Source organism: Lithobates pipiens, unplaced genomic scaffold, assembly GCF_037356315.1.
Source record: "Lithobates pipiens isolate NorthernLeopardFrog02 unplaced genomic scaffold, aLitPip1_a1.2 Scaffold_22, whole genome shotgun sequence".
Classification (NCBI taxonomy): domain Eukaryota; kingdom Metazoa; phylum Chordata; class Amphibia; order Anura; family Ranidae; genus Lithobates; species Lithobates pipiens.
In genome coordinates this window covers 21,365,749-21,392,336 of record NW_027507784.1, presented here as the reverse complement: position 1 = coordinate 21,392,336, position 26,588 = coordinate 21,365,749, and the positions used below count along the sequence as shown (strand labels likewise).

Sequence of the window (26,588 nt, the reverse complement as noted above, 5' to 3'; positions counted from 1 at the left end):
TTGTTCTTAGGCAGGGACATGATTGTTTTTTGGATTTATTCTAAGTATATTGGGTCATTAATTGATTTTTGTTGTTCTCCTGTTAATTTAGGCATAGAGATGGAGTCCAGAAATTCCTGGATCAACTCAGGGGAGAGTTGTGAAGTTGATTCTTCATCTTTTTAAATTATAGAGATTACTGTAGTAATCCTGAAATGCATTAGCAATTTCTTTTGTGTTTGACAATCTAGTAATTTAAGCTCATGTCGAGTTTTATCGAGCTGTGAGCTGATTTTAGGGTCAGGTGATTTTTTTATTTGTCAATTCCAGATTTTCTGGGATAATAAGTCATTGATAAGGATGAGCCAAACACCCCCCTGTTCGGTTCGCACCAGAACCTGCGAACAGACCTAAACTTCGTGTGAACTTTAGGACCCTATTAAAGTCTATGGGACTCGAACGTTCAAAATCAAAAGTGCTAATTTTAAAGGCTAATATGCAAGTTACTGTCCTAAAAAGTGTTTGGGGACCTGGGTCCTGGGTCCTTTAAAACCACTCGTGGCTATAATGAATTGTCAGCTCCCGTAATACAGAGAACACTCATTGAAAGTCATTGATAAAAAAAAAAAAAAAGCGTGAGGTTCTCCCAAATTCAATTACCAGGCCCTTCGGGTCTGGTATGGATATTAAAGGGAACCCCACGTCAAATTAAAAAAAAAATTTGACGTGAGGTTCCCCCTAAATATCCATACCAGACCCTTCAAGTCTGGTATGGATATTAAAGAGGAAGTAAACCCTGATGAGTTTACTTCCTCTTTCATTCCCTGCAAAGGCAAAGCATAATGGACTACTATGCATCGCATAGTAGCCCATTATATGTCACTTACCTGACACAGGAGCCAGCGAAGTCACCGCTGTCCCCTGTAGTCCGGCACATCCATCTTCTCGGTGGGGTCTCGCAGCTCCGCCGCTGTCATTCGGCGAAGCCGCGATGACGTCACTCCCGCGCATGCACACGGGAGCCGAGACACGCGGCATCATGCGGCATCGATGATGCCACACTCAGTGGGCCTGCGCGCATGCACCGTAGACAGTGGTGCCTGTCTTCGGGCAAATATCTCCTAAACCATATAGGTTTAGGAGATATTTCTTGGACCTACAGGTAAGCCTTAATCTAGGCTTACCTGTAGGTCAAAGTGGTTTGTAAGGGTTTACAACCACTTTAAGGGGAACCCCACGTCAAATTATAAAAAAAAAATGACATGGGGTCCACCTATATGTCCATACCGGACCCTTTGTCAGAGCACGCAACCTGGAAGGCCGCAGGAAAAGAGGGGGGACGGGAGAGCGCCCCCCCCTCCTTAACCGTACCAGGCCACATGCCCTCAACATTGGGAGGATGCTTTGGGGGTCTGTGACCCCTCAAAGCACCATGTCCCCATGTTGATAGGGACAAGGGCCTCATCCCCACAACCCTGGCCGCTGGTTGTGTGGGTCTGCGGGCGGGGGGCTTATTAGAATCTGGAAGCCCCCTTTAACAAGGGGACCCCCAGATCCCACCTCCCCTGTTTGAAATGATAACGGGGTACAAAAGTACCCCTACAATTTCACAAAGAAAGTGTAAAAAATAGTTAAATAAGACAAACACACTTTTGAAAAATTCCTTTATTAAAAATAAAAAAAAAGATTCCAGCGGTGGTAATCCACTCTTGCTATCCAGCGACGGATGATCATCTCTCCGGGGTCCAGCGATGGCTGATCTGATCCAGCAACGCGTGATTTCTCCCTCCAGCGCAGTCCATCCATGCATCCTCTGTCTCCACTGTCGGAGACACTGCGGGATGCCGGCGGCCTGACGTTTCCAATATGGGGAGGGCGGGGCCACCCGGGCCACCCATCACCTGACCCTGCCCCTCTCAGATGCTAGTGGGGGAAGCCGGGCTTCCCCAATGATGTATGGGTGACCCCGCTCCCCTCTGATGTAACTGAAACCTGCGTTACATCAGAGGGGGCGTAGTCACCCATACGTCATTGGGGAAGCCCCGTTTCCCCACTAGCATCAGAGGGGGTGTGGTCAGGTGATGGGTGGCCCCGCCCTCCTAATATAAGAAACGTCAGGCCGCCTGCATCCCGCAGTGTCTCCGACATTGGATGCATGGATTGGACAGAGGATGCATGGATGGACTGCGCTGCGCTGGACTGGAGGGAGAGATCACCCGTCGCTGGATCAGATCATCCATCACTGGACCCCAGAGAGATAATTATCCGTCGCTGGATAGCAAGAGTGGATTACCACCGCTGGAATCTTTTTTTATTTTTAATAAAGAAATTTTTCAAAAGTGTGTTTGTCTTATTTAACTATTTTTTACACTTTCTTTGTGAAATGGTAGGGGTACTTTTGTACCCCCTTACCATTTCAAACAGGGGGGGCAGGATCTGGGGGTCCCCTTGCTAAAGGGGGCTTCCAGATTCTGATAAGCCCCCCGCCCGCAGACCCCCACAACCACCAGCCAGGGTTGTGGGGATGAGGTCCTTGTCCCCATCAACATGGGGACATGGTGCTTTGAGGGGTCACAGACCCCCAAAGCATCCTCCCAATGTTGAGGGCATGTGGCCTGGTATGGTTCAGGAGGGGGGGCACTCTCTCGTCCCCCCCTCTTTTCCTGCGGCCTGCCAGGTTGCGTGCTTGGATAAAGGGTCCGGTATGGATTTTTAGGGGGACCCCCCAGTCAATTTTTTTTTAAATTTGACGCGGGGTTCCCCTTAATATCCATACCAGACCTGAAGGGACTGGTAATTGAATTTGGAGGAACCCCCATGCTTTTTTTTTTTTTTTTTTTTTTTTTTAATCAATGACTTTCAATAACTGTTCTCTGTATTACGGGAGCCGACAATTCATTATAGCAGCAAGTGATTTTAAATGACTTTTTTTCCTGCCGAAATGACACTTTGTGCAGGGACAGATCTAAGCACAGGAAACATGCGCCCCTTCACAGGCATATTATAGACACCCCCCAGATACAACATTTAAAGGAATATTACACTTTTATTGTTTCACTTTAATCATTATTAAAATAACTGCTCCCGAAAAAACGGCCGTTTTTAAACTTTTTTTTTGCATTGATCCATGTCCCCTGGGGCAGGACCCGGGTCCCCAAACACTTTTTAGGACAATAACTTGCATATTAGCCTTTAAAATTAGCACTTTAGATTTCTCCCATAGACTTGTACAGGATGTTCCCGGCTTTTGGAATTTGCCGCGAACACCCCAAATTGTTCACTGTTCGCCGAACAGGCAATGTTCGAGTCGAACATGAGTTTGACTCGAACTCAAAGCTCATCCCTAGTCATTGATATGTTATTTCCGCTGCATCCTAATAACAACATTACTGAGTTTCATAAGGTCCCCTCTTATGTAAGCTTTGTGACTGTTCCATATAATGAAGGGGTCTGGCACAGATGGGGCGTGAATGTGGAATAATTCTTGAAGGTCATTAGCTATTTTAAGTTTATCATCTGGATGTTCAAACCAAACAAAAAGACGTTGTTCTTCAATCTATTTGCCCGAGTTTCAGTGCATGAATCCTCCACTACAATGGAAATTGGGGCATGGCCAGACCACGTAATATTATGTATAGTAGATGCAGTCAGTCACACATTGTAAAAGAAATTTGTTGACTAAAAAGAGATCAGTTCTCGAGTATGTGTGATGTACAGTCGAAAAGTAGGAATAATCTCTTTCGAATGTTAGCCATACATCGTATAGATTTTCTGAAGAGCTAAAGTGAGAGGGTGACTCTACCATGTCGATTACGAGCCTCGTCTGAGACATCTAGTGATTTATTGGGGGTGGCATTAACGTCTCCATATAATTTGACCCTGTCACACTTTGTGGACCAATTGCCATGCCTTTTTTAGAAATGACAATTGTTTCACATTTGGTTGTTATACATTCACTATGGTATAAATTGAATTGTTCACTTCACATAAAAGTATAATATATCTACCCATCTCATCAATTTCCATAAGGATGTGTTTAAAAGAAACAGTATCTTTGATGATGATAGCAACTCCTCGTTTCTTCTTGGAAGCATTCGAACAGTATATTTTTGGGAAGCATTGGTGTTGAAATTTTGGAGGTTTTTATGCAGTGAAATGAGTCTCTTGAAGATCACAGGTTAGATGTTGTGCTTCCTTCCATAGCATGATCCTTTTGTATGGGCTGTTCAGTCCTCAAACATTAAATTAAGAAATGTCGAATTCTATGATGTTGGCTGTATGTACCAAGAGTCCCGAGAACAGTTACCAGTACGATTTAGTGAGTTTTCTAGATTTTTTAAAATTTGCTAAAATTTCTAGATGGGAGGAGCCTCTAGAAAGCAAAATCCTGACAATGAGATGGAGTCCCAGATGATAAAGTTTAAGATCAAACTTAGGACAGTAGTCTTAAATACACCAGAGATAAAAAAATAAACTTAAAACTTCTGGTGTAAACACAATTCAGAGAAAAAAAAAAGATTCAAATCAAATCTGATAGGATAATAGCCCACAAGATCTCAAAGGGGCGAAAACAGAACTAGGTAGAATTCTCTGGGTCTACCAAAGCTTATCTAAAGTAGTAGGGGAAATGATTAACATGAGCCTTCATCCGTTTTTGGCCATTTGGAGAGTGAGAACGTGCTGAGGAAGTTATTCATGGGGCATCTTCGTCACATTCCAGGATGCTCCAATCTCTCAGGAGATGTATACCATCCTCCACAGAATTGACAGTGAACTGTTTTCCATTTTTCTGTGATAAGCAATTTGGCCAGATAGGCCCAACTGTAAGTAATTTGGTGGTTTCTCAATGGTTTTGTGATAGTGGCCATATTTCTTCTTCTTTGCATTGTGTATGCAGACAGATCTGTGTAGAAAGAAAGCCCTTGAATGCATGGCGGCACAGTTTCCAGGTTTCTCGTGATCATAAGGAACTTGTCCTTGGTCTGAAAAAAATGTATTCTGGTGATTGCATCTCTTGGTAGATGTTCAGGGAGATGTCTAGGTTTTGGTAGTTTGTGGATCCTGTCGATAGACAGGTCAGTCAGAGAAGCAGCAGGGAGCATTTCTTGTAAGATATTTTGGAAATAGGAGTGTAATTTGGGTGGTTTACCTGATTCTGGTATCCTGCGGATTTTGATATTATTTCTTCTTGGCTGATCTCAAAGATCAGTCATTTAGCTTTTATTTTTTGTAGTTCGTTATCCCTTTCATTGTGAGCATCAAACACTTCATTTACTGTGTCAGCGAATTCACTCATTTTATTTTCAATATGGGTGACTCTGCAATCAACTGATTTAATTATGGATTTGAAGTGGTTTGTGTGGGATAAAATATCAACATTGTGCTACGTAATGAGAAAAGAATGTCTTTTAAAGTTGTGTATCACAGGTTGATTCTCAGTAGGGAACTCTAAGCCCTTGTATACACGGATTTTGTCCGACAGATTTTGTCCAAAACTGGTGTTGCCTACACACGTTCAGACAAAGTTGTCGGAAAATCCGATCATACGTAACGTGTTGACGTTATTTCGTTAGGACGGGACTACGTTCAGGCTAGTAGCCAATAGCTTTGGTCTAGGAATTTGATCTGAGCATGCGTGGCATTTTGTCCGATCGGAATTCTCTACACACAATTGGACAAAGTCTGATTGGATCATGTTGTTGGAAAGTTTTATAGCCCTGCTCTAAAACTTTGTCCGTCGAATATTCAGACGGAAACAGTCCGATGGAGCCCACACACAGTCGGATTATCCGACAACACGGTCCGATCGGACATTGTATTCGGCAGAACGCATTTTTTTCAGACCAAGGACAAGTTCCTTATGATCACGATAAACCTAGAAACTGTGCCACCATGCATTCAAGGCCTTTCTTTCTACCCAGATCTGTCTGCATGCACAATGCAAAGAAGAAAAAATACAGTGCCTTGCAAAAGTATTCACCCCCCTTGGCTTTTTTCCTATTTTGTTACTTTATAACCTTTAGTTCAATGTTTTTTTTAATCTGAATTATATGTGATGGATCAGAACACAAACGTCTAAGTTGGTGAAGTAAAATTAGAAAAATATATACATAAAACTATTTTTCAGAAATAAAAAAAAAATTATAATTGCCATGTGCGTATGTATTCACCCCCTTTGTTATGAAGCCCAGGGGTTAACTGTGTGTCTAGCAAGTGTTAACGTGTTTATTGTGTGCTGCTTTGTACTCCAGATTGCTATTTTTATTTTCCCTGCCCTGATTGTCACTGATGGGGCTACACTGATAATCAATGCTCATCCGTACCACCTACCAGGGCAACCTCATCGTGCCCATCGGTGCCTCCTATCAGTGCCCATCTTTGCAGCCTATCAGTGACCATTAGAGCCACCTCATCAGCATACATTAGTGAAGGAGAAAAATTACTTATTTACAAAATTACAGAAACTAAGAAAAATGTATTTATTTTTTTTCGAAATTTGCTGTCTTTTTTCATTTGTTTAGCAAAAACCCAGTGGTGATTAAATACCGCCAAAAGAAAGCTTTATCTGTCTCAAAAAAAAAAAAATGTTGACTGCACAACTGTCATTCAAAGTGTGACCACGCTGAAAGCTGAAAATTGGCTTGGGCAGGAAGTGGGTGAAAGTACCTGGTACTGAAGTGGTTAAGAAGACTTCTCAGCAGTACAAAACAAGGAAATAGAGAAACTGAAATCTTTTCTGCTCTTTGTCCAGCTAAATCCCGAATGTTTTTTTTGTTTTTTTATCTCATGATTTTGGTTTGCCTCCCTTCTCCAGGAAGCAACTAAAAAAAATGAACCAAGCTGGGCAGTCTTTCAAAGCTCGAGCGTTGTTAATCCACAACATGAATTTGCAATTTATCCCCAGAAGCTCAGGAGGTACAAGAATTTCCATGACAGCCCAGGTAATGATTGGAATTTTTTCATTTGCAAACTGTCACCTAGAACTTCGAAATTTGCTCATAAGGGCCCTGTTTTTCAGACGGACCTGATTGTAAGCTCCATGTAACTCTGTGGACAGGTAGATGTAAACTGACTTGCGTATATAAACACCCACCTACCTCTGAGTCTGTCCAGATCTGGAAGAAAAAAAAATTGAAAAAGATGATGTCCCTTTCCATTTTTCTGGACCTAAATGTGACAGATCAGAGGTAGCTTGATGTTAACACCCAGTGTTACCAGAATTAGGGCCTTCGGCGCTACCTACTGTTATACGAACTATAAAAAATGAGTAAAGTTAAATAAGATTAGATTAATATTGGAAAAAAATATATATCAAAGTATTAAGCCATACGAATGGAAGGGGGAGAGCATCAATTCCTCAAAGACAGATACTCCCCAAATGGTCACATATAAATGTACTCCCTAACGTGAGAGGTAGCCTATAGACCGGGCGAGCCAATCAGAGACACACTCTGTCTCCTTACAGCTAAACACGCCACTAAAGTATGGAGGGTATCTCCTCTCTCAAGCCTAAGTGTGTACTGTATATAATACTCCCACTATGCATAAAATCCAAAATAAGTGCCCACCCTATACTCCAGACCAGAGGCAGCTACAAGAAAAGCCCCTTAAATATTTTTGTGTGCTACAATATTTATAGCACCTATCAAAAGTAGGAACAAGCAGCAGTATATGTACATAGGGTATCACAACTAATATATATATCAAAATTAGTTGCAATCTGCTACAGTGTATGTGAAGTGATTTGTGGCATCCGTTAACCATTAGTTATAAATGAATAGAAAAATTCCATATAATGTGTACAAATAAATCAATCAATTAATAAAAAATAAAAAATTCCAAATGGTGTGTACAGGTCAATCAATCAATGAAAAATGATATACAAAAATTATAAAAAATTCCATATACTGTGCAAAAGACTATATATCACTAGTGTCTATAAAGTGCAATGTGCAAGAGAATCCAATAGTCCAGCATACAAAAAAAACAAAAAAAAATGAGAGAAAAATTAATCTAAAAAAAGATAATTTTTTTCTCTCATTTTTTTTTTGGTTTTTCTTTGTATGCTGGACTTTGCAAGTTACAAAGTTACAGTTTTAAGTGCAAATTTCAGTATTTATGCTACAAACAAGTACACTATGCAATTTGCAATGTGATTTAAGGTAGATATAAAAAGTTAAAACATATCTTTTTTTTTTTTTTTTCGATACAGCAATTAAGTAGCTAAGGGACAGGACTGATGGCAATGTGTAGCAGCAAAGATCGCATACACATGTCCCCTGCTGAGCCACATTGACATTCTCTCTCTATGCCAGGTGGTTCATCCAGTCCTCTCCAGTCCAAACAGCACTGACAGTCCCGCTCAAGGCCTGCCTTGCTCCTGCCTCGGCTCCTTTGTACCATGACATCACACAACAAACCTTCACCAGCCCTGCCCCTTGTCAGCGCCAACCAAACACACTGTAGCAGGCACTCGGATGGTCTCGGCCGATTCCGGATCAGAACTGCACATGGGCAATTCCAAACTGAAGGTCACAGCCATATTTTTAACTGCCAACCTTTTCCTGTCACTGGCATTTACTGGCAGGAGAAAGGTGCCTGGTTTTTACTGACTGCCATTAAATATACTTTATATATGGCAACACTGATCCGGCAACCCATAGAGTAGTAGTTCTCAACTCCTGTCCTCAGGACCCACTAATAGGCCAGATTTTATGTATTAGATTGGGGAGATGCAGATTAGAATACTGCAATCACTGAGCCACAAATGTTATCACCTGTGATGTATTTCAGTTATCTTGCAGACCTGGCCTGCTAGTGGGCCCTGAGGAGAGGAGCTGAGAACCACTGCCATAGAGCCATACGAAACAACAACAAGGGAACACACCAGCCCAGTGCATTACCTTAATTAACACTTTATTGAGGGATAAAAGCAAATTATATACTCACAAACACATTAAGTTAGCAGCCATACCAAAGAATCAAGACGTGACTACCTCCAGAGCCACAATGCTTGACTTATATCACAGGAGAGACCCTTCAATGTCCAATATGGCTTATGGGCTTGAAAGGGGAAGCCTCACTTCCTCAGAGCCAGAGCCCACTTCCTCAGAGCCAGCACATTTGAGCTCCAGAAAACAAAGACCTCCAGTGCCACGCTTCCTGTAGGTGCTTTCATCTTCACCTGGTCTTTCTTCCGGGTACAGGGGCTGTGTCAGACCCACGTACCTGACAAGTGAGCCCGAAATAGCAGGTGAATGTCTCCCTTATGGGTCTGGTTCACAGCCCCTGGTAGGGTGGACAGGAGGCACGGGAGCGCAGACGGGAATGAGAGCCTGGCGGGTAGATGCTGAAGGATAGATCCGACAGCAGGGTTCGGACAGGTAGACAGACTCTCACAGCTGGATGACGGAGCAGATGCAAGCAGAAGGAGGTGAGCGGGTCCAGCCACAGGCACAGATGACAGCAAGCAGACAGTGCAGAAAAGAGATAAGCAAGTTCAAGTCCAGGTCACAAGCAGGGTTGGCAACAGGCGGGCAGCGTGGTACAAAGGAGCAGGCAGATGTGAGGTCAGAGACAGGCCGAAGGTCAAAGGCAGGCAGCAGACAGGAAAATCCAAGGGACGAGCCGGGTAAACAGGAGTTTCAGGAACACAAGCAAAGTCACAGGCAACAGGGCACAGGAAGCTGCAGATCGGACAGCACCGAGCACACCACGGGGGAACACTTAGGTAGGCCGATTGGCGCTGACGCGCGCGCACGTGCACCCGCACGCGCTTGCACAGCCGCGCGCCCAGCAGCGCCAGCACACATCGACGCCCCGCAGTGCGCCCAGTGACACGTCTGCTACGGGCAACTCTCTGACAGGCTGTAAATGGCTGAGCCGCGATGATTTCACTCCCGCGCTCCTGCATGGGAGTTTCTGTTCACGGCATAGGGTTCTGAAGGACTGGCACGAGTATGCCATTCATTCAGAGCAAGTGTACCAGTGATGTCACTGGCTGCTTCTAAAGTAAATATCTCCTAAACTGTGCAAGTTTAGGAGATATTTATTGTACCTATAAGTAAGCCTTATTATAGACTTACCTATAGGTAACATTCAACCAAGGAAGTTTACTTCCACTTTAAAACAAAGCCCTCCAGCACTCCTTGGTCACCACTGACAGGGCTTCCATCTTCATCCAGACTTCAGTGCCCATGTGCTGGGGATGTCACTGGCTGCAGAAGTAGTGAATATCTCCTAAATGATTCACGTTTAGGAGATATTCCTTGTACCTACAAGTAAGCTTTATTATAAGCTTACCTGTAGCTACAAGCAAGCATGCGTTGTTTACTACTACTTGAAATAATTGTTGTTGGTTGACGGAAGGTGGGGGCATTCACATCAGCAATTATATTAATATGGCGCCTGGTTACAGTAGTTACCAGTAAACAACACGTGCATATGAACTGGTGGACCTCTAGGCTCTGTTTATTCCATTGGGAAAGTCATGTGTTGCTGTGACGAAATGCGTAGAAGCCGTACTACATTATTTTCCTTCATAGAAGTTGTAATAGAGAAGTGGCAAAGGAATTAAGCATACTCAGAAGTAGGGATCAGCCGAAACACCCCCTGGTTCGGTTCGCAGCAGAACATGCGAACAGGCAAGAAATCTGTTTAAACGCGCAAACACCGTTAAAGTCTATGGGACACGAACGTGAAAAAAAAAATCAAAGTGCTAATATTAAGGGTTAATATGCAAGTTATTATCATAAAAAGTGTTTGGGGACCCGGCTCCTGCCCCAGAGGCCATGTATCAATGCAAAAAAAGTTTTAAAAACTGAAGTTTTTCGGGAGAAGTGATTTTAATAATGCTTAAACTGAAACAATAAAAGAGAAATATTCCTTTCAATCTCCTACCTGGGGGGGGTGTCTATAGTATGCCTGTAAAGTGGTGCGTGTTTCCCGTGTTTAGAACAGTCCGAGAGCAAAATTAAATTTCTAAAGGAAAAATAGTCATTTAAAACTACTCGTGGCTGTAATGTATTGTCGGGTCTTGGCAATACAGATAAAAGTAATAGAAAAAAAAACGGCATGGGGTCCCCCCAAAAATCCATACCAGGCCCTTTGAGTCTGGTATGAATAAAAAGGGGAACCCCAAACCAAAATTAAAAAAAAAATGATGTGGGAGTCCCCCCAAAAATCCCTACCAGACCCTTATCCAAGCACGCAACCTGGCAAAAGAGGGGGGGCAAGAGGGCGCCCCCCCGAACCTAACCAGGCCACATGCCCTTAACATGGGGAGGGTGCTTTGGAGTGGCCCCCAAAGCACCTTGTCCCCATGTTGATGGGGACAAGGGCCTCATCCCCCCAACCCTTGCCCGGTGGTTGTGGGGGTCTGCAGGCGGAGGTCTTATCGAAATCTGGAAGCCCCCTTTAACAAGGGGACCCCCAGATTCCGGCCATTCCCCTGTTTGAAATGGTAACGGGTACATTGTACTGGTACCATTTCACAAAAAAGTGTAAAAAAAATGTTTTCTTAACTTACAATTTTTATCGTTGTCAACATATAGTAAGTAACACCTGGGCATACCCTGGCATGAGACAATCGTCAAAGATGGTATACAAACATATATTGGCACTTCCACCTTCTTTTAATTCTGAGTTGAAGAATGCGTGCGCCAGGTCTATAGCGGCACACAGTTCGCGGCCACCCGTCGCCGGGAATCTAATAGCTAATGGGGAATTGCGCTGTGTTACAGGCGCAAATGCTTTGTGAATACGAAAAAAGCCGTTGCGCGTCGGCGTGCGCCGCAACTCATAGCGCAAACCTTTTGTAAATCAGCCCCATAGCCACAATTTTTTTTTATTGTGCATAAAAAAAAACTATATATATATATATATATATATATATATAATTTATTTATATTTAATTAGACATGCTATCTGCCACTAGAACTTGACCAAAAAGTGCATTCTATGCATCCAAAAATATAGAAAATATACCAAATCAAATCATTATTATTCAACCAAAAAATAATGTCAAAGAAATAACTCCAAGGCCAATAATAAATAACACGTTATCTCCCCCGATTCCGGCAGTTCAGAAACGAACTGAAAAGCATGAAATGAAAAACGGCAAGTTTATATAAGATATGATTACTTTTTTTTATAAATATCTATTTTTTTTGTTTATTGTCTATTTCTTTGTTTCTATATAAAATATGGAATGTAGATATTATTTGTAATAAATGAAAATATTTAAATAAAGATGAATGAATATAAAAAAATGAACAGCGCGAAAAGAAAAGCACTAATTGCCAGTAGTAGGATCAATTATAACGTATTTAGCATTAATAATTATTTCTATCAGATACACTTTACATATAAAAACCGGCACATTTTCTAAATATTTTGCTTTCATTTTGAATAAAGATTCCAGTTAGATTTTGCTAATGTGTTCTATAACCTTTTACAGAATGTGCAAAAAAAAATGTTTCTCTTCAACAAGGCGATCCTTTGGAATGCAAGCTTTGTGGGAAGGTAATACTTTCACAAATTTTTTTTTATTTGTGTATACTAGCATATGTTTGCATTTTTCTTCATGTTTTGAATGCTTGCACAGTTTCACTAGGCTTTGTTGTGTAGTTGGACAGTTGGCAGAGAAGTTCTCCCCAAATATAATAGTTTCCCCCTTTGCTTGCTTCGTGCAGAGGAACTGCAGTCTGCTCACATAATTTGTAATAAAAACATCTTTGTCATTCTGAAGCTTCCCTTCAACCACTTTGTATATTATTTTATATATACTATAATTCTGTACTTGCCAAATATGCTGCAGAATTTTCCCTCCATTGAGTCTGGCTGCATCCATTTTAACTGTGGGCAGCTGAAGCAGTTGCCAGATCACTTCTTGGATTTACACAGAGGCACACCTTTAGCTCTACAGCTCTTATTGACCCTCTTATGACTCACCCCCCCCCCCTTCCTGGCAAACTCTCATGATAGTGAGAGAGCGAGCTGTGCATGATTTTATAAGCCTAGGCTAATGACCAGACAAGAAACAGGAAGTGGGCTGTATAAGGGATTTACTGGCAGAAAAAAAAAATGTTTTACTATCCAAAGTTAAAACAACAACATGGACAGAAGATTCAATAGATGGAAAGATGAAAAAATGACTGAAGGTCCGGTTTAAAGTAGGAAAGAGTTTTATCCTCTTATGATTTTATTCCTTATTAGGAAGATTTCAGTCTCTTCCTGGGGCGACAGGATGTCACTCTAAAGAAGGCAGTAAGGGCAGCACTTTTGTATTTATTGTTTTACAAGCTAAGTTTATTCATTTTGAATAAAAAATAATAATTCACATATCATTGAAGGAAAAAAAAAATGTGCATGATTTTTTATAGGAGCCTGAAGAGCATTTCAGCCCAATTAGTGGGTCACAGGTGCAATGTCAGGCTTCTGCAGACACATCCACCATCTTTCTAGCCTCTGCCTCTGTATAGGCTCTCTGTTAGAAAGCTGGAGAACATGTCAATGAGGTACAAGGGCTCTCGTCAGCACCCTCATAGTTCATTGAGAGCTACAAGCTAGCTGCTGCAGTGGACGATGGGACTTGTAGTTTATTCATTTACAGATTACTGTGAATGAATGATGTGGCTCTGCGGTGGAGCCCTGAACATCCATGTCATTTTTAAAATTGCAGAGCAGCTTCAGGAGAGAGGAACCCCCATCATCTCTTAAAGGATAAGCTCACCTTTCTAAATATGGGTGTAACAAGTAATTAAAGATGAACATATCCTTCAAGAAAGGGATCAGGGTTAGATAGTCGTTCAGTTTTTTAACTGTTGTCTGAATCTTTCAGTGTTGGTGAGCCAAATTCTCATCATTTCTGGGGGAAAAAAGACAAAATATATACGACACTTGCACATTCTGTCCAAAACTAAAAGGATCTAAACTGGATGTGGAAGTGGTGAGTGGATGTTAGGTTCCTGCACCCTAAATAACAATGGAAATGTGTGGTATTGTTGCACACTAATGAGAACTAAGGAAGGAAGATGGCAACACATTGGAGGGTGGAAGCTAAAGTCATATATCCACAAAGGTTAACATGGTTGTAAACCCTTACAAACCACTTTGACCTACAGGTAAGCCTAGATTAAGGCTTACCTGTAGGTCCAAGAAATATCTCCTAAAGCTACACGGTTTAGGAGATATTTGCCAAAATACAGGCACCGCTGTCTACGGCGCATGCACCATAGACATTGGTGCGCTCAGTGCGCCTGCACGCAGCTGTCTACGCATGCACCGTAGACAGCAGCGCGCAGGCGCACTGAGCGCGCCACTGTCAATGGCGATATGCCACGAGTGGCGGCTCCCTTGCACATGCGCGGGAGTGACGTCATCGCGGCTTCGTCGAATGACAGTGGTGGAGCAGCGAGACCCACGGAGACCCACCAAGAAGATGGAGGCTCTGGACTACAGGGGACAGCGGTGACTTCGCTGGCTCTTGTGTCAGGTAAGTGACACATAATGGACTACTATGCGATGCGATGCGATGCATAGTAATCCATTATGCTTTACCTTTGCAGGGAATCAAAGAGGAAGTAACACCCATCAGGGTTTACTTCCATTTTAAAGCTTGAGTTAGGGCTGAACAAGGGTTGGGGGGGGTATTTTGCAGGGTTTGGGGAATGGGCGTTTCAGTAGAGAATTGTTCGATCTGCCCATTGAGAGATTTATGTCTTCAGAGTTTTTTTTAGTCTGTGTCAGGATCCAATGCTACGCAAAGCTGTATATAAGTTTGTATGTTTATGATAATTGTTTTCTTTATTATAGGATGAGGATTCTGCTTTTTTAGCCTTGCCAGTTGTAAAAAGAATGGTATACAGGTATGAGCAACGTATCTGTCAATTCATGTTTTAAAGTCTGTTATTTTATCTTAGCAATATCAGAATTGTTAGTGTAGAGGAAGAAAACTTGACCTAAGGTGAGAATGTATAGCAGTTTTGAACTTTTTCTATATTTTTTATTATGCTCCTTAATCACTTGCCGACTACAATACGTATATATAGAACATTGCTGTTAGCAAGTGGTTTACCAGAATTATGACTGAAGATATCAACTATTCCCCCGTACTGTTATTTTCTAGCCGGCTGCTGGCTTTCTCATGGAAGCATTCTGAGGGGCTCATAAGCTGCTGGAATGTAAAAAATGGATAAATCCTGTTGCGCACAACCTCACTAAAAGGACTAGGTATAAACTATCGAAAGCTGCTCACATATAAAAGTGTTCTCTACACTCTCAAACCAAATGTGAAGGGGGGGGTGTTTTATGTGGCGCTAACTACCATATCACTCAATGTGTAATATCAAAATAATACAGATAATAGAGATATATAAAAAATATAAAGAATTATATATAGTACATTCATAATGTGCATAAAAAATAATAAAACTAGTGCAACCCAGTAAAGTGCATAAAGTATCAATACCAATAATAAAGTGCATCAAACATAACAATATGACAAAGTAGAATCAATCAATAAGTCCATGCATAGGTGCAAAGAGTGCAAATCGCATAAGAAGTATTTTTTCAAAAAAGCAATCTTAAAACATTCCGATAAGTTGAAAAATCCAGTGCAAAGTGCAAAAAATATATATATAAAAATGTAAACAGTCCACTCAAAAACATGTGCAATCAGTTCCACAGATGATGATATCCATGCAAAGTGAATAGTGAGTGAGATATACACCGTTCCTTAGACCTTCAGTGCTTTAGGTGCACCCCTTGTTTCCCCCAGCCTCTCATCTCTAATACAGGTCCCTAAGGACCGGATCACGCTTGAGGGGTGGTGGGTAAACAATCTTCCACCTCTTATACAAACAACCCCTGGACCATCAGTTGTCACCTCCAATATCCGCACTCCGGTGTCATATATAAGAGAGTAAGGGGGACCTCCAATGAGTAGTACAGTTTAATACGCTTTATTAATAAAAATATCCACACTTACATTAAAAGTAGAATTTCACAAACAAACAGCGATACTTCCGGTCTCGGCCAGAAGTGACAAACGACACCTCAACTCCTCCCTGACGCGTTGCGTCACATACCACGTGACTTTCTAAAAGGGTGAGGGGTCAGGTGTCTCTCTTCTTTATATATGGTGCGCTCAGCTGTCGCATTAATCATACGGCAGCGGAGCAAACCAGATGTATCTATACCATCTTTAATAAACAATCTTCCTTTCATTATATTCATACTAACTGTTCAGCATCAAGAAACATATTAAAAATCTTCTATTTAATATAAAAATTTGCCTAATTTCCAACTTTAAAACCATAACTAGGTGGATGAGTACCCAGTATCGCCATATTGTGGACAGACATTAGAATGCATTAAAGCTATTTTCAAATCATAATTAACCATCCATCTAAATGCTCACTGTGGTCATCTTGTGTGCAAACTGTAGAATACAATACAGCTATACAATTACTAATTAATAAACAAACTAAATGCTAGACATGTGCATTCATTTTCGTCCGAATGCATTTTCGTCCGAATTTCAGCTATTTTCGTTTTCGTTTTGACAAACGATAACGAAAGCACAAAATCCGAAAAACGAAAGATCCGACATAAATAAATGCTTTATTTTCGTTTTCATTGTTACAACAGTTCGATATAGAATAGGAGATTCGACATGACTCTGACAATCTGTGTCTATAGAACCTGTGGTCGAATGTGCCTAACCTTACCTCTATTAGTCCAAGATTATATAGAGAAAATATTCGACAGAGAGAAAAGATTCTGCAAGTTACTGTCCTAAAAAGTGTTTGGGGACCCGGGTCCTGCCCCAGGGGACATGTATCAATGCAAAAAAAAGTTTTAAAAACGGCCGTTTTTTCGGGAGCAGTGATTTTAATAATGATTAAAGTGAAACAATAAAAGTGTAATATTCCTTTAAATTTCGTAGGGGGGGGGGGTTGTCTATAGTATGCCTGTGAAGGGGCGCATGTTTCCCGTGCTTAGAACTGTCCCTGCACAAAGTGTCATTTATGCAGGAAAAAAAGTCCTTTAAAATCACTCGCAGCTATTATGAATTGTCGGCTCCCGTAATACAGAGAACACTCATTGAAAGTCATTGATAAAAAAATAAAAAAAAAAATAAAAAAACAAGCGTGGGGGTCACCCAAATTCAATTACCAGGCCCTTCAGGTCTGGTATGGATATTAAGGGGAACCCTGCCTCAAATTTAAGAAAAAATTTGACGTGGGGTTCCCCCTAAATATCCATAACCAGACCCTTCAGGTCTGGTATGGATATTAAGGGGAACCCCGCGTCAAATTTAAAAAAAAATTGACGTGGGGTTCCCCCTAAAAATCCATACCAGACCCTTTATCCGAGCACGCAACCTGGCAGGCCGCAGGAAAAGAGGGGGGGACGAGAGAGCGGCCCACCCTCCCTCCTGAACCGTACCAGGCCACATGCCCTCAACATTGGGAGGATGCTTTGGGGGTCTGTGACCCCTCAAAGCACCTTGTCCCCATGTTGATGAGGACAAGGGCCTCATCCCCACAACCCTGGCTGGTGGTTGTGGAGGTCTGTGGGCGGGGGGCTTATCAAAATCTGGAAGCCCCCTTTAACAAGGGGACCCCCAGATCCCGGCCCCCCCTCTGTTTGAAATGGTAAGGGGGTACAAAAGTACCCCTACCATTTCACAAAGAAAGTGTAAAAAATGGTTAAATAAAACAAACACTCTTTTGAAAAATTCCTTTATTAAAAATAAAAAAATAAAAAAAGGATTCCAGCGGCGGTAATCCACTCTTGCTATCCAGTGACGGACGGTCATCTCTCCAGTGATGTCTCATCTCATCCAGCGCAGCGAATCCTCCGTCCTTCTTCTGTCTCCGTGGAGGAGACACTGCAAGGATTCCGGCGGCTGACGTTTCTTATATAAGGAGGGCGAGGCCACCCGTCACCTGACCCCGCCCCCCTCTGACGCAAGGGGAAACCCGGGGTTCCCTGTGACGTATGGGTGACCCCGCACCCCTCTGATGTAACACAGGCAGGTTTCCGTTACATCAGAGGGGGGCGGGGTCACCCATACGTCACAGGGAACCCCGGGTTTCCCCTTGCGTCAGAGGAGGGCGGGGTCAGGTGACGGGTGGCCTCGCCCTCCTTATATAAGAAACGTCAGCCGCCGGAATCCTTGCAGTGTCTCCTCCACGGAGACAGAAGAAGGACGGAGGATTCGCTGCGCTGGATGAGATGAGACATCGCTGGAGAGATGATCGTCCATCGCTGGATAGCAAGAGTGGATCACCGCCGCTGGAATCTTTTTTTTTATTTTTTTATTTTTAATAAAGGAATTTTTCAAAAGTGTGTTTGTTTTATTTAACCATTTTTTACACTTTCTTTGTGAAATGGTAGGGGTACTTTTGTACCCCCTTACCATTTCAAACAGGGGGGGGGCCGGGATCTGGGGGTCCCCTTGTTAAAGGGGGCTTCCAGATTCTGATAAGCCCCCTGCCCGCAGACCTCCACAACCACCGGCCAGGGTTGTGGGGATGAGGCCCTTGTCCTCATCAACATGGGGACAAGGTGCTTTGAGGGGTCACAGACCCCCAAAGCATCCTCCCAATGTTGAGGCCTGGTACGGTTCAGAAGGGAGGGGGGCTGCTGTCTCGTCCCCCCCTCTTTTCCTGCGGCCTGCCAGGTTGCGTGCTCTGATAAAGGGTCTGGTATGGATTTTTAGGGGGAACCCCACCTCAATTTTTTTTTTAAATTTGAGGCAGGGTTCCCCTTAATATCCATACCAGACCTGAAGGGCCTGGTAATTGAATTTGGGGGACCCCCACGCTTTTTTATTTATTTATTTTTTTATCAATGACTTTCAATGAGTGTTCTCTGTATTACGGAGCCGACAATTCATAATAGCTGCGAGTGATTTTAAAGGACTTTTTTTCCTGCATAAATGACACTTTGTGCAGGGACAGTTCTAAGCACCAGAAACATGCGCCCCTTCACAGGCATACTATAGACAACCCCCCCCTACGAAATTTAAAGGAATATTACACTTTTATTGTTTCACTTTAATCATTATTAAAATCACTGCTCCCGAAAAAACGGCCGTTTTTAAAACTTTTTTTTGCATTGATACATGTCCCCTGGGGCAGGACCCGGGTCCCCAAACACTTTTTAGGACAGTAACTTGCAAATTAACCTTTAAAATTAGCACTTTCGATTTTGAACGTTGGAGTCCCATAGACTTTAATAGGGTTCTAAAGTATGCTATATACTAGCTCCATCGAATCTTCTATATACATTCGACAGACACCATGAGCCTTCAAAGACAGATTCGACCGTAAGTCATGTGGATTTTCGGACTAATGCAATTTTTGAACGAAAGACAAAATAATTAAAAACGAATTTCGGGAGTAACTAAATTAAGTTTTCGGACGAAAACGAAATTCCGAAACGAAATATTTTACTCTGCACATGTCTACTAAATGCTTAATAAGGCCATCTTGTGGGTGGATAATATAAAAAATTAGGACGACAAATTCTCTTAAAAAAGGGGGGGCTAATAATAACGCCATCTAGTGGGCCCTTCATAAAATAAAAATATTACTTAATGGCATATAGAAGTATTTAAATATACAAATGCTATCTACAAATAAATCAAGGGAGATATATATAAAAATACCCCCAAAGAAGGGTATAAAATACTAATAATAGCTAAATAATTAAAATTCATTTTAAAAAGCTCCTTAATAACTGTAACATTAAAAATCCAGAACTATGGACCATAATCAAAAAATTGGGGAATATTAGATAATAAATATTAGACTAATAATTAGAGATAAAACAATTTTTAAATCAAATTCAACGTTATGTCCTGAAGGTGCTAAGGTACATAATTTGTGTATCTATCGGGATTCTGCCTGGCTTATTTTTATGACTTTATGATCTCCCCTCCAATGTGGTTTGTATTTTTCAATTCCACAAATCATCAATCCGGAGGGGTCTTTTTTGTGAAATTTGGCAAAATGCCTTGATAGACTATGTTTGTCAAAGCCTTTTTTGATGTTTTGGACATGTTCCCTCAACCTTTTCCAGAGTGCCCTTTTGGTCCTCCCCACATATTGTATACGGCACGGGCACTCTAGAAGGTATACCACACCTTCACTGCGACATGTGATGAAATCATTGATTATGTATTCTTTTCCAGTAACTATTGAAGAAAAGTTAGACTTCTTATTTTATTTTCCTTTGTGTGTCTACACGCATAACATTTCTTACATGGGTAAAATCCCTTACCTTCGAAGAAGGAAAATAATTTCTTGGGTGGATCTAGTACATTTTTTGCTAGACTATCCCTCAGAGTAGGGGGTCTTCTGTACACAAATTTGGGTTTTTCTGAAAGGATCTTACATAAATGATGGTCTGTTTTAATGATTTCCCAATATTTCTTAATTATTTTTTCGATTTGTTTGAACTGAATATTGTAGTCCATAATCAAGGGGACCATTTTCTTTTTATCTTCATTTTTAATAATATCCTGTATTAGTTGGTTCCTATCTAGTTGTAATACAGTATTGATTTTATTTTTAATAAATTCAATTTGATAGCCTTTTTGGACAAATCTCTCCCCAATCAACTCAGTCTGTTGGAGAAATGCTGAATTATCAGAACAGTTCCATCTGAATCTTATTAGTTGTCCCCTCTGAATATTTTCTAACCATCTAAAATGATGGCAACTGTCTAGAGGGAGATAGCTGTTCCTGTCAACCGATTAAAAATATTTGTATGTCTTTAATCCTTATTCAGTTCTTTCAATTACCAAATCCAGGAAATGTATTTTTTCGGTACTAATTTCCCACGTTAGCTTAATATTTTTATTGTTCATATTTAGTTTGAAACAAAATTCTTCTAGGCTTTCCTTATCTCCAGCCCAGATCATGATCAGATCGTCTATAAAGCGTTTGTAGAGTATTAGTTGGTGAGGTATCTTGTTATACAGGGTCTCTTCTTCCCATTCAGCCATATATAAGTTGGCTACACTCGGTGCATATTTCGCACCCATAGCAATCCCACAGATTTGCTTATAATATGAATTATTAAACCAGAAATAGCTCGAATTAAGTCCAAAATGTAAACATTCTATTATAAATCTCCTCTGTTTACATTTTAGATTGCTGAGATTTCTCAGACCCCATTTTGTCACTTGTAGTGCTTCTTCATGATTAATAATCGTATATAGTGAAGTAACATCTGCTGTTATTAAATATATTGGACCTTCATTTAAGTTGACCTCCTTCAACAGTTGTATCAGATGTTTGGTATCTCCCAGATAGGATTTTGTCTTTCTTACTACAGGCTGCAGGAAAAAATCTATATACTCGCCAATTCTTGCACGAACTGAGTTTATCCCATTTACTATGGGTCTGCCTGGAGGTTTCTTCTCATCTTTGTAGATTTTCGGGATCATGTAGATGACCGGTATTCTACATATATTGGGCACTAGATATTTTGCTTCCTTTTTATTTAGGAGACCCTTTTCTGATCCTTTATATATAATCTTCGCTAGTTATTTTTTATATCTCATGGTTGGATTGCTAAATAATTTCTGATAAGTATTCTCATCTCTCAGTTGACTATTTAGTTCTTCATTGTAGTCTTTCTTCGATTTTATGACTATGGCTCCTCCTTTGTCTGCCTGTCTTATCACAATATCCTTTCTGGATTCCAATTTTTTAATCCCTTTTTTGATATCACTGGGATCCGGCATCTTTTTTATTTTTAGTTCATGTAGATCTTTCAGAACCAACTTTCTAAAGACTTTGATGTGTCCATCATTTGTTACTGGAGGATTAAATACTGATTTGTTTCTTAAATTGGTAAATTGCACCCCATTCAATTCAGGGAGTTTCGTGCCTCTACCTTCTCCTGATGTACTCAACATATATTTCTTTATATTTATACTTCTGACAAATTTATTTATGTCCACATAGGTGTTGAATTTGTTGAGGTTTCTTTTCGGGGCAAATTTTAATCCTTTGTCTAATAGCTTAATTTCTTCTTGTGTAAGAGTCACTTCACTAATATTTATGATGCCTTCACCTATTTTTCTCTTTTTCTTTTGTTTTTTTGATTCTGCCTCTGACGTCTCTTCTCGTCTTTCGTTTCTTCGTTTTTCTTGAGATTTTCTTGGTGTTTTCTTCTTTAGATGTTCTTCTTTGTCTCTGTTCTCCTGATGTTCCGATTTCTTTTCCTCTTCTCTCCTGGGATATCTCTTGCCCTTGTGCTCCGGGGATCTCCTGTCTGTCCTCTCTGGGGAGTCTTCTCGATTTCGGTATCTTGGGGGATTTCAACGGCGTTGATCTAAAAAATGTTGGTAACCTGGAGTTCTCTGATCCTCCATTCTTCCTCCATCGTCCTGTCTTCTCAACTGGTCGAACCTATTATGCACAGGTACTGCATAATAGTCTTTATAAGGAGATCTTTCTCTTCTTCCTGTTTGGTGATGTTGGTATGTGTGCGGGGATCTGTCTCTCTGATCTCTCTGAGGATATGCATACGGAGATCTTTTTCTATCATCTCTCTGAGAGTCTGCATATGGGGATCTGTCTCTTTGATCTCTCTGAGGGTAATCTCTGGCAAAATCTTCTTCTTTTCTTCCATAATTTCTCTGTGGATAACCTCTATCTCTTTCATCTACCCTATATCTCTGTGGGGAGGGAGATCTTCTTCCATATTGAGATTGTTTATAGGGTTATTTTCGGATTATTATTATGCCAGTTCCTTTTCCAGAAAGGTTTTTTTCACTGATTGTTCCCATTGCTTCTAAATTTCGAATTTGGTGTATGCTGTCATTCCCACTCTGTTGTGTAAAAGCTATATCTTTCATCTTTTCTTCCTTTGAAGGATGATTATTGATTTCTTCTTTTACTGGAGAACTATTATTCAAATTAATGACGGACTCTTCTGTCTTTTTTTGCCATTTGAATACCACATCTTCTTCAAAATCCTTTATATCACGTTGGTATTTTCTTCTTTTCCTTGCAGCTGTCTCATTATCTTTATGTTCCATGTCTTTATATAATTGTTTGGATAATGCGATAAATTCAGGTAGATCTTTTGAGGATTCTATGGATGTTCTAATTTCATCAACCATTCTGTCTAGCATTCTGATCTTTTTTTGTTTCTGTTTTAATAATAATTCCAAACCCTTGTCATTAAAGAAGTGGAACCATTCATCCGTAGATTCTTTATCAAGTAAACCATCATTAATGGGAACATCCCATCGCAATCTCCTGGGTACTAGTTTATCGTTTATATAAATTTCTCATGGGTAACCATGTCCCACTATGCATTTACTTTTTTCTCCATTAGGTGTCCAATTCTCCTAAAGGCATTTTCTAATGTCCCTATACTATCGACTTCCTGTTTTTTCGAAAAAAAAAATAGGGATGAGCTTCGTGTTCCACTCAAACATCGGCTGTTCGCCCATTCGGCGAATTCCGAATGTTATGGGCCGTTCGCGTCAAATTCGCGTGGCGCCCACGGCCCACAATGCACTGCGACGGCGCAGTGCATTGCTGGCTCATGATTAGCCAAGCATGCACTGTGACCCCGCATGCTTGGCCAATCACAGCGCCGGCAGCGAGGAGAGCCATGATTGGCCACAGGTAGGATGCCTGTGGCCAATCATAGCTCAGGCTGTGTAGTACATGCCCCACACTATATAAGGCCGCCAGCACGGCGGCCTTGTGTAGTGTGTTGGCGTCTGTAGCAGTTAATGGGTGTTCTGTGTACCTTCAACACAGTATACACCGATTGTTATCGGCCGATTTTTCATTCTTGCTCTTCTGTAGTGGTTGTTGTCTGCGTGCCCTGACCGCAGTATACACCGCTATATCCACCTATATAGCTAACTATCTTGCTCGTTTTAAATAGAGCTTTCAGTCAGTGTTAGGAGATTGTACGTGCTGTCTGCGTGCTCTGAACGCAGTATACACCGCTATATCCACCTATATAATGTAATAAAATATATATATATATATATATATATATATATATATATATATATATATATATAATATAGCTTTGCAGCGGGGCTAATTCCTGCACTAAAACTAGGGTATATGGGAGAGGTTGCAGTGTCGTGGCACCAGTGCCTAAGGCCCAATTTTTCTGCCCCTGTTTAACAAGTAATTACAATTCTTGATATAATTGTTCACAGCAGGGCGCTTCAGCGCCCAACAAGAGTCACTTTGAGGGCTTACAATGTTGTGGCAAACCAACACCTTGTTCTGCAATTTCTGCAGAGCATATAGGGCAGGCCCCTACTTTCAAACATCCAACTTACAAACATCTCCTACTTGCAAACGGAAGGAGACAACCGCAAGTGAGATGAAAAAAGATGGACGACAAAACAAATTATACAGGGGTGACAACCCTTCCCTATGTTTTCCAAAAAGCTTAAAAATAGTTTTTTTGACTGGAGCTACACTTTAAAAATGTACCAGTTGAAAATTACAAACAGATTCAACTTAACACAACAAACCTACACAGTCCCTGTCTTGTTTGCACCGCCTGTATACTGCTGTTCTGAGTATATAGGGCCTTGGGGCCACACATTTCCTTTATTTTAATATGGGCACTGGGTTCCCCTTAATATGCGTACAAGACCCAAAGGGGCTGGTAATGGGCAGGGAGGGCTACTCATGCCATTTTTCTCAATGGTTTTCAACCATATTGCAGGAACCAGATATAGCTTTAAAACCGCAAGCAGTTTTAAATGACGTTATTTCCGTTAAATGTCATTTTGTGCAGGGACTGTTCTAAACACGGGAAACACGTGGCACTTCACAGGCATACTACAGACACCCCCCAGGCATATTAAATGGAATATTTCGCTTTTTTTTCACTTTAATCGTCATGAAAATCAGTGCTCCCGCCAAAACTGCCATTTTTAAAAACATTTTAGGCATTGACCCATGTCCCCTGGGGCAGGAGCCAGGTCCCCAAACCCTTCTTAGGACAGCATCTTGTATATTAGCCGTTAAAATTAGCACTTTTAATTTTGAACATTCGAGTCCCATAGACTTCAATGGGGTTCTAACGTTCGTACGAATTTGGGGTCCGTTCAAAAGTTCTGGTGCGAACCGAACCGGGGGGCGTTCGGCTCATCCCTACTTCCAAGGAAGAAAAGATGAAAGATATAGCTTTTACACAGCAGAGTGGGAATGTACAGCATACACCAAATTCAAAATTTAGAAGAAATGGGAACAATCAGTGGAAAAAACCTTTCTGGAAAAGGAACTGGCATAACAATAATCCAAAAAGAAGACCCTATAAACAATCCCAATATGGAAGAAGATCTCCCTCCCCACAGAGATATAGGGTAGATGAAAGAGATAGAGGTTATCCACAGAGAGATTATGGAAGAAAAGAAGAAGATTTTGCCAGAGATTACCCTCGGAGAGATCAAAGAGACAGATCCCCATATGCGAACTCTCAGAGAGATGATAGAAAAAGATCTCCGTATGCATATCCTCAGAGAGATTAGAGAGACAGATCCCCGCACACATACCAACATCACCAAACAGGAAGAAGAGAAAGATCTCCTTATAAGGACTATTATGCAGTACCTGTGCATAATAGGTTCGACCAGTTGAGAAGACAGGACGATGAAAGAAGAATGGAGGATCGGAGAAGTCCAGGTTACCAACATTTTTTAGATCAACGCCGTTGGAATCCCCCAAGATACCGAAATCGAGAAGACTCCCCAGAAAGGACAGACAGGAGATCCCCGGAGCACAAGGGCAAGAGATATCCCAGGAGAGAAGAGGAAAAGAAATCGGAACATCAGGACAACAGAGACAAAGAAGAACATCTAAATAAGAAAATACCAAGAAAATCTCCAGAAAAACGAAGAAACGAAAGGCGAGAAGAGGCGTCAGAGACGGAATCATCACAATCTAATATTTATTATCTAATATTCCCCAATTTTTTGATTATGGTCCATAGTCCTGGATACTTAATGTTACAGTTATTAAGGAGCTTTTTAAAATGAATTTTAATTATTTAGCTATTAGTATTTTATACCCTTCTTTGCGGGTATTTTTATATATATCTCCCTTGATTTATTTGTAGATAGCATTTGTATATTTAAATACTTCTATATGCCATTAAGTAATATTTTTATTTTATGAAGGGCCCACTAGATGGCGTTATTATTAGCCCCCCCCTTTTTATGGGAATTTGTCGACCTAATTTTTTATATTATCCACCCACAAGATGGCCTTATTAAGCATTTAGTTTGTTTATTAATTAGTAATTGTATAGCTGTATTGTATTCTACAGTTTGCACACAAGATGACCACAGTGAGCATTTAGATGGATGGTTAATTATGATTTGAAAATAGCTTTAATGCATTCTAATGTCTGTCCACAAGATGGCGATACTGGGTACTCATCCACCTAGTTATGGTTTTAAAGTTGGAAATTAGGCAAATTTTTATATTAAATAGAAGATTTTTAATATGTTTCTTGATGCGGAACAGTTAGTATGAATATAATGAAAGGAAGATTGTTTTGTAAAGATGGTATAGATACATCTGGTTTGC

At 41.0% G+C, this 26,588-nt stretch overlaps 1 protein-coding gene across 3 annotated transcripts in view; it reads left to right on the top strand.

Annotated features, from left to right (window-relative positions):
* LOC143923385 (uncharacterized) overlaps positions 1–26,588 on the top strand; it is a 144,011-nt gene that overhangs the window by 67,476 nt on the left and 49,947 nt on the right. For all 3 annotated transcript variants that reach the window (XM_077447009.1, XM_077447010.1, XM_077447008.1), the window contains 3 exons: positions 6,794–6,920; positions 12,437–12,501; positions 14,794–14,846. In XM_077447009.1, the coding sequence (XP_077303135.1) occupies positions 6,794–6,920; positions 12,437–12,501; positions 14,794–14,846 (245 nt within the window). The remainder of the gene's footprint in view (positions 1–6,793; positions 6,921–12,436; positions 12,502–14,793; positions 14,847–26,588) is intronic.